The sequence below is a fragment of the Sinocyclocheilus grahami genome, unplaced genomic scaffold (genome assembly GCF_001515645.1).
Source record: "Sinocyclocheilus grahami isolate Dianchi unplaced genomic scaffold, SAMN03320097.WGS_v1.1 scaffold223.1, whole genome shotgun sequence".
NCBI classification, from domain to species: Eukaryota; Metazoa; Chordata; class Actinopteri; order Cypriniformes; family Cyprinidae; genus Sinocyclocheilus; species Sinocyclocheilus grahami.
This window is the reverse complement of record NW_015505402.1, coordinates 2,303,280-2,315,705: the sequence shown is the minus strand read 5'-3', so window position 1 is coordinate 2,315,705 and position 12,426 is coordinate 2,303,280. Positions and strand designations below refer to the sequence as shown.

General features: G+C 40.6%; 1 protein-coding gene across 1 annotated transcript in view; it reads right to left on the bottom strand.

The window, feature by feature from the left end:
• The window catches only part of LOC107596844 (DNA (cytosine-5)-methyltransferase 1-like), a 19,031-nt gene extending 7,251 nt beyond the window's left edge, over nt 1–11,780 (bottom strand). Inside the window, exons 1-15 of the mRNA XM_016287691.1 lie at nt 11,623–11,780; nt 10,895–10,937; nt 9,210–9,317; nt 8,894–9,131; nt 8,597–8,669; nt 7,432–7,516; nt 7,315–7,352; nt 7,167–7,221; nt 7,005–7,088; nt 6,674–6,783; nt 6,478–6,596; nt 6,292–6,384; nt 6,054–6,205; nt 5,787–5,974; nt 4,444–4,645 (exon numbers count right to left, since the gene is read on the bottom strand). Coding sequence (XP_016143177.1) covers nt 4,444–4,645; nt 5,787–5,974; nt 6,054–6,205; nt 6,292–6,384; nt 6,478–6,596; nt 6,674–6,783; nt 7,005–7,088; nt 7,167–7,221; nt 7,315–7,352; nt 7,432–7,516; nt 8,597–8,669; nt 8,894–9,131; nt 9,210–9,317; nt 10,895–10,937; nt 11,623–11,669 — 1,635 coding nt within the window. The 5' untranslated portion in view covers nt 11,670–11,780. The remainder of the gene's footprint in view (nt 1–4,443; nt 4,646–5,786; nt 5,975–6,053; nt 6,206–6,291; nt 6,385–6,477; nt 6,597–6,673; nt 6,784–7,004; nt 7,089–7,166; nt 7,222–7,314; nt 7,353–7,431; nt 7,517–8,596; nt 8,670–8,893; nt 9,132–9,209; nt 9,318–10,894; nt 10,938–11,622) is intronic.
• Between the last annotated feature and the right edge of the window lie 646 nt (nt 11,781–12,426).

Sequence of the window (12,426 nt, the reverse complement as noted above, 5' to 3'; positions counted from 1 at the left end):
AATTGTGATTTATTTTGTCTTTCCAGACCCTCCAACAACTGAGAGAGTTACATAAATGTTCCAGGAGGTCTAGATGTGGTCTCCCAAGTGATCCAAATAAATGCGAAAGATAAAACATGCAGTTATCGCTTTCACTCTGTAGTTATGTTCCTTAATCTGTGGTAATTAGCTTTTTTTCCAAGTACTTGCTTGAAAAACTGCAAGCAACTCTAAAGCTTACCTCATTACATCCTGCAAATCAAATGCAAAAATATCACTTTTTATTTTAATTTTTTTAAAGCCACTGATGAGCCACGTAGCTCCCTTCCAAACGTCAAAACACCTTCAAGGTGAAAATGAAAAGCACTCAAGATAGGGCTGCACAATTAATCAAATTTCTAATCTCCATTACAATTATGGATGCCACAATTACAATCATTCAAAGCGGCAATTAATCGTTCAAAGTCCACTTATATTATTCTGCGTGCTTAAGATGCATTTTCTTTCTACAAGTTATCTTAAGGGTTTTTCCCCATTATTTTAATATAACATTATAATACCATTCATATTTGTACTTTTTTTATAATTTAAAGAAACCAATCCGATGTATAGTTGAAATTTGAGGCTTAATACCATAGAAATGCAATTAAAGTTTTTCAGTTTATTTTCGTTAACATATAGCATGTTTGCAACACCTGCTTGCCCATGGGCTCAGGATTGGTAACTGTAGTGCTGAAGAACCCGTCCCATTCCAGACGGCCGTACAGACCAGCCCAGTGATTGTGGCGATTACCCGTGTGAGGCAGACACCAGGGAATCAGCGTGTTGAACTGCCTGTCTGCAGGGTCACACGGTTTTCCTAGTGCAATGAGAAACCGTAACTGTCAAGTCAGGATTTCTATTATTATTTTAAACAAACAAAAAGATCCATCTTATTTTTAATTTTTGGGTAGGACCAACCCTCAGCACAGGAACACACTCCTCTCAGTGCACCGGTGCCACTGCGGCCATTCTTTTTGTCGGAGTGAGTGTAGCGAAGCTTTTTTGAGGTGGTGCCATCCCGCAACCGCACCTCAATATTGGTCAGATCCCTCCAGTCAGAACCAGGAGCCAAAGGAATGTGACGCATACGGGCCGCCACCAGGGCGCTCATGTCCTACAACACAAATCCAACTATTTAAAACCGCTAAACCAGTGGTTTACACCAAAGTGCCTTTTCTCGTCGCAAGACCTAAATACACATTCAGGAGGCTAAAACAAGCTAGTCATCTAACCCGTTAAGAGGCGCATTAAGGGTTAAATGACGAGCTTCTTTTATCCTGTTGACTAACTTCCTGTAGGTCTCACAGGAAATCACTTTCCCGCTTCCAGAAAAACTGCGGCCTTGATACAAGTTCATTACATCCTGCAAATCAAATGCAAAAATATCACTTTTTATTTTAATTTTTTTAAAGCCACTGATGAGCCACGTAGCTCCCTTCCAAACGTCAAAACACCTTCAAGGTGAAAATGAAAAGCACTCAAGATAGGGCTGCACAATTAATCAAATTTCTAATCTCCATTACAATTATGGATGCCACAATTACAATCATTCAAAGCGGCAATTAATCGTTCAAAGTCCACTTATATTATTCTGCGTGCTTAAGATGCATTTTCTTTCTACAAGTTATCTTAAGGGTTTTTCCCCATTATTTTAATATAACATTATAATACCATTCATATTTGTACTTTTTTTATAATTTAAAGAAACCAATCCGATGTATAGTTGAAATTTGAGGCTTAATACCATAGAAATGCAATTAAAGTTTTTCAGTTTATTTTCATATAAAAATACGGCATGCAGTTGCATCAATGAAAAACATCAACGTAAATTGTGATAATCGAAATGGGAAAAAAAAATAAATAAAAACTTTCCACCAGGTCCTCTGCATACTCCACTTGACAGCGGCCTAGCACCTCCGCCATGTTCACGGTCACCTCTTCATCACTCCAGTAAAGCTGGTTTATGTCAGAATGGTAGGCACCCTTTGGTCCTTTATGAGTGTTTTCAGGCCTGAAAGCAACAGTCATCATGAAAAGAACTCGGGTGATGTTCATGTACAGCCTTAGTGGAAACTTCAAGCTAAAGTTTGTACTTCAAGAAGCTATATTAGCCAACAGACCTGCTTAAAAAGGAAGAAAAATGTCACCTGTAAAATTTGTAGAGCCGCAGTTTGGGATCCATTCTATCTGGCTTTCCATCACTGCGCTTGTTGCAGAAGATTTCTTTGATGCGCCCAATACGGAAGGGCTTCGGAGCATCTAGGTTTGAGCCCTTGATGTAATCAGAGGACTTCCTGTAGTATTCTGGGTAAAGATCTTCATCAACATCATCTTTCCTGTGAGAACGCTTAACAGGGCTTGCAAGCTTTTCCCTAAAAGGGAAACATACCTTTAATAAAATGGCTCTCACCCTCAGAATAGCTTAAGGCAGGGAAAAAAATAAAATAAAAGCCTACGCAAAATTGAAGGCCTCTGGGGGAAGATAGACACTGTCCCCTACTCTGTGCTGCTCGCCCTTTAGGGTCGCCAAACCATAAAAGACTTTAGAGTCGCTCTCCTCATCCTCCAGGGGTTCATAGACATTAGGCAATTCCTGAGCCTCTCGTTCCCTATTCCTTACGCAGCTGGCACAGAACCTGCCATAAAACGGGTCATGTAGAAATGCATGCACAGGAAAAAATAAAAAACACCTGTAAGAAAGACCAGGTCTAAACGGAGCACTCACTTATACTTGCGGTCCTCTGACGGTGTGACCTTAGGTGGTGACTCAAAGCGGGCGCATTCACCATCATACAAGAGCTGATAAAAGAAGCTTTCACCATCACCTTCGATCACTTTAATGTCATCATCCATCCCACCCTGAAAGCATACAAATATTAAAATCTCCTGCCCAGTGTGATACCGACACAACGTCAGACTTCAGCATCTGTACCTCCATGAACCAGTTTTCAGTTGGAGCCTTGTAGAGGACGTTGACCTTGCCATGGACAAAACTCAGCTGCATATCTTCACACTCATCTACAAGAAAGAGCTCAAGAGGGTCTGATGACTCTCCAAGAACAGTATCAGTGCCACGGCAAAACCAGTGCGCATGAAACATCTTCTCTCCATCCTCCCACAATGCCATAATCCTATAATCATAACGAAAATGTTGGCTTACCAATTTAAAGCAATACAGTGCCAAGAACCCAGGTTAGCTTCAATAAAGGTTACCTGGCCAAGTAGAGGGGATGTGATGGGTCAGCAGGGCTGACAGACACACAATCTCCAACCTCCACCACCTCATTCTCCACACGCACTTTCATGTAGTACGCCTTCCTGCCATCAGTCTGAAAAGACAACATCAATACCTCAAGTCCAGCAAGTGGGCATCCAGGTTCTTATTGTAAGATAGAGATCACATACCTTGATGGGCTCGCCCACCCAGCTGATCTTATTCTTAGTCTGTTTTTTCTTTTTTGCCTGAGATATTTTCTTTGTCTCCTTAAGTGGCAACACTTCCTCCTCATCCATATTCTCATCATCCTCAGCTTCTTTCACTGCCAGGTTGGGACATCTGGACAAGGGACAAGACTCCCATTTAGCTTTATTCTGGCAAACAAATCCAAGGCCATAGAGCTGGATAACAAACTGGCAGGAAATAAAGAGCTTCTCAAAATGGTTTTCCTAATCTCTATACAACAGGGGGCAACATGCTGACTAAAGATGATTCTGCTCTTTATTAGCATTAGCACAGCACTGAACACATACGAAACATGGACACAATGAGGCACTGCAAAAGCAACAAGTGAGGGCAGATTGTAACAACTGACTTAAAGCACGTCAAAGTCGGTTTGACAAAGAAAAGCTTATAAAACTACAGAAATTAAAATGTTACACGATTAAGACTTTAGTTAGCAACATCTGCTCAGGAAGGAGTGAAATCTAATGGCAAATCAATGTATAAATTCTCGCACTGTCCTGTAAAAATTGACACCCTCACTTTATTAAAATCAAACCAATTAACAAAAGGAAAAGACTAGTGATTACTTAAATGCAAGTCAGATTTAGAAGGATCAGATGAATGTAGCAAATACAAAAAAATAAAATAAAAAAAATCATGTTAGTCACAAAAAAAAAACCCACACACACACACACACCAGTGACTGACATTTAGTCTCATTTCACAACACATGGAAACAATACTACATTTCTGCCAAGCAGAATTACGCAAGTATGAAGACTGCCCACAGTTAGCATACCTCCTCTTCTGACAGGCCTGTTTACTTCTGCCACTGCCTCCAAACTTGATCATATCCTTACAGGCTGGGCACTTGCCACAATCTGGTGCCTGACACACCTGAAAGAAAGAAATGCCACCTTGTTGACACATTGCAACCAAACTATGCCTGCAATGTCAAAGGCAATTTTTGGACAATCTACCTCACAGACACCACACCGGTGTCTCTTCACTCCACCTCCATCTTTGTTGTTCTGGTCAATCTGATCGGAGAAAAAGGTGTCAAAGATTTGATAGACCAGTTTAGTGGTGGTGGCTTTAGTCGGGCCCTTGCTGTCCTTCTCAATCTTGGTGGGATGACGGATGGCTTGCCTTTTAAATAATCCCATTTTGTTGCTTTGCAGCCTGAAATGAAGACGGGCAGTTTGTTTTATCCAGCTGTATTTACTCGGTGCAACTTAACATCCAAGTGAAAAATATAGCACACAAAGCCATTTGACCTTCAACTGTGATCAGCTGTGGTGATTGATTAACTCAACATGAAGAGCTTTCCTGGAGCATTTCAGTCACTCCAAACTGGATGAAGGAGCCAGAAGGAAACTGGTCAGAGAGACGACCAAGAGGCCTACAGCAACTCTGATAGGGTTGCAGGAATGTCAAAAAGTGATCATTGTGTGCATGAGACAACATTACAAGCTACATTTGTATGGGAGGGTTGCAAATTATTATTTTTTTTAACTCCAAGGCCACATGCAGTCACAACTGAGCTTTGCCAAAACACCTTGAAGATTCGGCGGCAGAGGAGACTAAAATTATTTGGCCTTAACACCAAACGATATGTCTGGCCGAAATCCACTACAGCTCACCATCTAAATAACAGCATTCCTTCAGTAAAGCATGGAGGTGGTAATATCTTGTTATGGGGGTGTTCCTCTGCAGCAGGGACTGGAGCACTTGTCAAGATTGAAGGAAATATGGATGGGGCAAAATACCATCAAATTCTTGAGGAAAATCTGCTGCCCTCTGCCAGAAAGTTGTCAATGGGAAGGTTTACCTTCCAACATGACAATGACCCAAAGCACACAGTGTTGACCACATAGTGGTTGAAGGAGAAAAAGTGAATGTCAGAGCCCAGACTTAAACCCTTTTGAAAATCTGTGGAATGACTTGACTGCCGTCCACAAACGCTCCATCAAGTTTAACTGAACTGGAGCAGTTCTGCAAAGAAGAGTGGGTAAATATTGCAAAGTCTAGATGTGCCGGGTTATTCTTTTGTATACCCATTGTACCTCTCGGTGGCATTATCCCAATGATAATAAACATTCTAGGTAATTTCAAAAGAAAAAAAATAAAATCAGTTGCTAAGAGCATAGGCTTTCAGGCTAGTTTAACGGGTTTAAATAGTCTAAAAATCTGGCCACACTGTTCTTGTAAGTATCAGCAGTCATTTTTATATTGGTCAACCACTATTCAGTGCTCGCACTAAACACATTTAAAAAAAATAAAAAAAAAATTAAAAAAATTCACTATGAAATGGAAACAGCACCTCTTGCCCAAAGTAACACCAGCCAGCTTGATCAAGTCTCTCATACAGGGAGTGATGATGATAGGCTGTTCATCAGAGTCTCCAGCCTCATCATAGCTTTCCATCTGCTCCACCACAAACTGAGCATGACGCAGCAGTGTGTCCTCAGTGAAACGGTTGAAGTTGAGACCAGCAGGTGGAACAGTAGTCTTAAAAGACATGAAGGAACAGGTCAGCACTGCTGCCGGCAGGACCAGAGACACACACAGATCACTTCAATCAGCTCACCTCAATTTTGTTCAGTAGATCCTCATATGTAGCATCCTGGTTCTTCTGGAGAAATTCAACTACAATCTTGCTCATGTAGATCTTCTCCTGCATCAGGGCAAAAATGGGAGAGTACTCCTCACTGGGGTCCATTAGAATGTAGTCAGCAAAGGCTGTGGAGAAGAAATAAAACCGGTTGGATCTCATGTGCATGGACCGACCTAACTAAGATGAGACTTCGATTACTTGAAATGTTTACCTGTGGTGAAGCCAATTAAAGCTTTCTCCCCACCATCAAAACCAGTAATCCACCAAGCATTGATAGGACCAAGCTTCTTGGCAGGAACCCCACCTAAAGAGAACAAAATCGCAAACAATTGAATCTACACTAAACCCTAAATTGGCAAAATAGTAAGCCTTCACTGTTAAGAAACATGGGACATACCATCCATGCATGGGTTGTCATCGTAGATGGGCTTAACAGCACAACTAAAGTACAATTCCACATTTTTCTCAATGAGGCCAGAGTCAAATGGACACAGGTGCCCACGCTTGTCATACACACTGTGAATCAGGTTTGTAACGTCAGTCAAATAACTGGATATGAATACCATTTAGTATGACTCACTTCCCCTTATTACCTGAAGTTAGTTATCTTGTGCTGGGGCAGATCTTCATAGCTTTCAAAACCATCCTCATTTGCATCAAAGATGGATAGACGCTCATCAGTCAACATCTCTGGTTCATCCAACTACCAGAGACAAGACAAAAAAAAAAAAAAATTCCGAATATTAAAGCGTTACAAAAGGCACAATAAGTCAACTTTAAATTGCTGATGTGGATCAATAAGGAGTTATATTTTTCTTAAATATCCAATTAAAGTGATATCGCTTGGCAACTTCCCAAAAAAATAAAAAATAAATAAATATAAAAAAAACACTACAGAACAGCTCAAGGAATAACAAAACTCACAGCATCATCAGGATCTCCCTGGAAGAACTTGAGGTCTGAATCATCCAGATACTGCCTGCAGTCAGGACATTTTGGTGGAGGGGTCTAAAATGCAGATTAATGAGATTCATTTGGCGCATTAACTCAAGCAGCAGCATAAATGGGGAATGAAATGAGCGTCACCTTGGCTGCAGATACAGGCTTGTTCGTGCCATTAGTAGTGTTCTCAGTATCAGGACTGAAAGGAGGAGGGGGGATAAGATTTATTAATTCACAGATGCATTGCATATGGAGAAAGGCTGGTTTAATTTGACTTTAACATGGAACTCACTCCACAGCTTCTGTTTTAAGACGTTTCTCTTCATGGACCTTGACCGGGGGAAGATTTTTTTCCTATTAAAATATTTCTATGGATTCCTTAAAACAGCATTAAATGTCAAAATCTTACCTCCTCTGTAATATCTTCCTCAGGCTTCACTTCTGCATCACCATTTGTGACATCTCCATTCAGCTCATCAGACTTGCGTTTTGGGCTATTGGAACAAGGTACAAAACCCACTTATAAAGTGACCAAAGATTAGGGCTGCCCTCGACTAAGGATTTTTCTGGTCGACTAGTAGTCGTTCATTTTAATCATTAGTAGACTAATTGCACTTTTTTACTAAACCATTTAAATAATGAGCCTTTAATTGCCTTCAAAGCCTAGAAGCGCACGCATAAAGCTTGCCTCAGGGCACTGCAGAAGCTATGATTATGAATTTGTCAGGGAAAAACAGTAAGGAGGCTGCATCAACATTTTAATAATTACTTTGTTTTGGTTTAAGAGATGAAGTCAGCGACACGGACTCGTCATCTCCGCAGTAGTGATGCACCTGTATTCATGTTTCATATGGATTAGGCCTACATAATCTGAGAATATTTGTTTTCTATTTGAAAGTAGACATTTCACTCTATCGATACATTTTTAATGTCTGTAAGGCAAAGATATACTCAGTTTCGCACTCAAGTTCACAGACTGAGACAGCAGAAAGCGCATCCCGTTTGCTTTCATTATTTTACAAAAGCATGTTTTATTGTGAGTGCACAAATAAATGTAGAGTCTTCACAGATGTATTACTCTTATCTGTATGACCAAATATTACAGTATTTTTAGAGCAAGTGAGCGCACCGGCGCCTCGATCTATCCTGCAGTGAGCTCACTTCAGCTTCCACAGACACTTGAATAGCGGACATTTCCCTAGGTTAACATTAGATTGAGAGGCCATGTAACGTTGCTGCAATTTACAAGTTTCAGATGATATGCCATATTTGTGGTAGATGAATGATAGGCGAGCATTTGGATGTCCTGCTGGATGTACTGTATTACCATAGACTAGCCATTAACAATCTGTCCATCACGGACTGCGTGACTTTGCCTGTGGATTTTTTTTTTCTGCGACTAAGCAACTAATAACATTTTGGCCGACTAACGATTAGTCGACTACTAGGGAGCTGCCCTACAAAAGATTAATTCAAACTCAATCTGATTTCAACTGCCCAAGTGCAAAACTGTCACTTCACAAACCGCACATCAGATTTGAACAAGAGGACAACTCTTAAAAACGTTGACTTACACTCTAGAGAACATGGAAAGGATAGTTGGCTGTTTTCCAGAGTTACGCGTAACCCTGGTACTGGCTGGAGATTCTGTTGGAGAACAAAATGTGCCATTTATAAAAAGACTAAATATTCTACATCCAGCACACAATGTAGACATACTTGTGTTTTAATGCCATATCAACAACAATAGCTATACTCACGGCAACATTAACAATATAATTTCAATACATAATTTACAAAAAAATCAATGTAGAGATACAGGCATTGTAACATATGGAGGGCAATTAAAAGCTGTAACCCCTGCAACTCACTCTTGGGCTCAGAATCTGCTTTACTGCGACGGCCTCCCCTTCCCTTCGGGGCGCTGGGAGACTTCATAGCATCTCCTTCCTCCCGAGTATCCATGGCTCCCTCCTGCTCACCATCGTCTTTGTGAGACCCATTTTCAGAGAAGCTATTTGAATGTCCGTTCTGCTCCACTCCTTCATCCTCCTTGACAACTCCCAGAGCTTTCTTCAGCACGGCCTTCACCTCTGACGTGTAAACCTCCTAAACAGAAAGACACAAGTTGGAGCACAAGCTCTCAACAGTTCTATACAGGAGAACTGAAAGGGCAGCGTAACTCACAGTGGAAAGCTCGGAGCTCTTTAACTTGTCCTCAAGGATTTTGAGCTGGTCCTGAGTATCAGCAAGTAGGAACTCCTGCAGTAACCTGAGCTTTTCCTTTACACACTCCTACACAAATGAAGAAAGAAAACAAGTAAAACTACAGAAACATTCAAGAAATGTATGAATGAGTTTGGCAGACTCGGTTTAGACTCAAAAAAAAAAAAACACATTTACATTATCAGTTTTTGCTTTCATTGGGACACATTTGAACCCATTACCTTAGTGTTGCCCATGGTCTACTGTTTGAGCTACTGAGCCACTCCATAAAGTATTATGTTTACAATAATTCACAAATCTTAGGCGGTAAAGAGATTTTTATATAAATGTTGGCATGAAATTAGAGTCGCAGACAATTTGCCTATAAATTCTTCCTTTATATATATATATATATAAAAAATAAAAAAAAAGGGATGTGTTGGACCAGATATCCAGTAACTGTTATTAAATGGGTGCTATGATGTTGCTAAAAATAACATTTAGCGTCTTTGGTGTAATGAAATGAGTTTATGCAGTTTAAGGTTCAAAACACATTTTCCACATACTGTACATTGTTTCTGTATGCCCCACCTTTCTGAAACGCATTGATTTTTACAAAGCTCATTGGTCTGAAAAGCAAGGTGTGCTGTGATTGGCCAGCTATCCAGTGCATTGTGATTGGCCGAATACCTCGAGCGTGTGATGGAAATGTTACACCCCTCACCATACTGTGATGCCCTGTCCAGCCGGAGCGATGATTCAAAAACAATAAAACCATTATAAACGAGGCATTCGTTGCATCCAGTGGGGACATAATTATGGATTATGACTTGTACTGTCTTTTTACACGCTGCATCGCGCCACCTAAACATAAAACCATGTCTGCATTTGTGATTGGAGAAATGACAAACAAGCCCTACTGTGCACTCCTCAACTCGTTTGAATCATTGGCAAATTCTTTAAATATAAAAAAAAAAAAAACACCTTCAGACCAGCCGGCATTGTAGTCTACTCTACTAGGATCAGGAAACAATCCTCCATAAAATGTGCTGCACATCTGAATATTTGGGTTAAACTGTTCTGGAACAGTGTAGTAAATACAACTTAACCACTGATTTCTAGTCGTGTCCATTTTTGGAAGACCAAACAAAGTAGTTTCGCTTTCACAATGAAACAGCGTCACACAATGGCCTAGAGTGAGCAGAGGCCAGGGGCTAGAGTGAGCAGAGGCGGTGGGCTTGAGAACGGCGCGGCCAGCAGATTCGACGAAGGAGCGTCCGGAGGGCTTGCGGCAACCACATGTGATGACCCCGGGCTGGACTCCGCTTCGTCCACAGTGAAAGCCGATCCGGCGAATCACAGCACAAAGTTGGTTTATTTCCTCAGCGACCAGCACGGATTAAAACGAGCCATTTTAGGTAGGCGTGGCTGACTCTTAACTTTTATAAAGAATATCTTTGGATTTGAGACTTTAGTCTCTGCAACTTTACAGGTCTTCTTTATGCACCAAGAGCTTGTAATACTCCAAATAGAAAAGAAATTGAAATGGCATCATATGACCCCTTTAAACTACTTACTTCCACTACATGAAGGGCATGTAGAAATCACCAATAACCTGACCGTTTGATCTGAATATAATTCGTAAGACTGCTATGAAAAACCCTCACCTCATCTGACAAACTGTCTCCACCTTCATCCAGCACCTGAAGCCTGGGAACATGAAGGTAAACATCTCATTAAATGCACAGCACATCTCCACACAATTTGGAAAAAAAAAATCAAAATGACTCGACGTGCAATAAACATTTAAAATTAGATTACAATCTTTAACATTTAATCTTAACACTATTAGAGATATTTATTTATCTCTTCAGCTGACAGTCTCAGAGAGACGCTATCGTGGGATTAATTTACGCAAGTAAACAAGCGCGCACACACACACGCACGCAGAGACAGTAGGCATTTATTGTTAACGTCTCCAGATGCTTTTAAGTTACACAAAACGCAGCAGGATTCAGTAGGTAGGAGTCCAATGACCGGTGCAGTGATTGAGTAGAGGGAGACAGGAGGCGGGCAGGGCTTCACTCTGACACGTGTATTTGGCGCCAAATGTAGTCAGACTGACACCCGTGACTCTTGTTTGCATCAAAACAACCAGCCGCCGCCTGTTTTACCCACTACACGCGAGCTGATGGCGGGTACAGCATTTGTAGCACGGCTAAATGCTAACTAGAGTAAAAACTTAACATGTTTTTCCTCTCCAAACAGCACATAATACAGCGTCTGTTATGTGACGAGATCAACGTGTAACCAGCAACGAGCAAAGCCCGCGAAAAGAGCAAACTATGAAAGTCAGTCTATAGTTAGCTCCATTAGGGCAAATACAGCACCGTACCGTTCCTTGACATCCTCCGGCAAAGACAATGAGGTCCTGGTAGGCATTTCAAGTTCGAGTTTAATCAAAGAAAATGACTAATTAAAAACACGATTTAAAACAACAGGTAAAAGCTGTGATTAAGATCTGACAGTGCCAACAGCAGCGGGCTTTATGAATTGTCGCTAGCAGCTGAGAAATACGCGCGGGCCGCTTTTTCGCGCGGAAACGCGGGTGAGTTGGACGCTACCACTCATTTAAAGTACGGGGGTCAAATGAGTTGTGCGTTTCTATTTGGGTTTAAAACTGTTCAGATACATTGTTTTGAGTATATGGAAAACTTAGCAATATTATGAAATATAAACTTTAATAGTGAAAGAATACGAAATCTTACATGGTTTCCAAGGATTATTTTCGTGTGTACCCCTTCTACGGCTTCAGAGTCTCAACCAATTGGGATGTACCACATTTTGCCTTCCCTCAGGGGTGCAAATTCACTCCTCATTTTCATTAACTCTTCCAATGTAAATATTGAACACTGCCGGTGACGAATAGAAATCGGACACCGAGCCGACCAGTTCCAATCTGTTTAAATTAAGTTCATATGTTTAGTATTTAGTATTCAGAATTAGAATTGATTTTAATTAGTGTTATATTATTTTAATAAATAATTTACATATTTAATAAAGCATACGAATGACATTTAAACAAATAAATAAATGCAGTATACAGACCTTTGAAGGAAAGATAACCAAAGATCAATATTAACACGTTTAAATAATTAAACTAAAATTTAAATAACACATTTTCCCCCACATTTTCCAA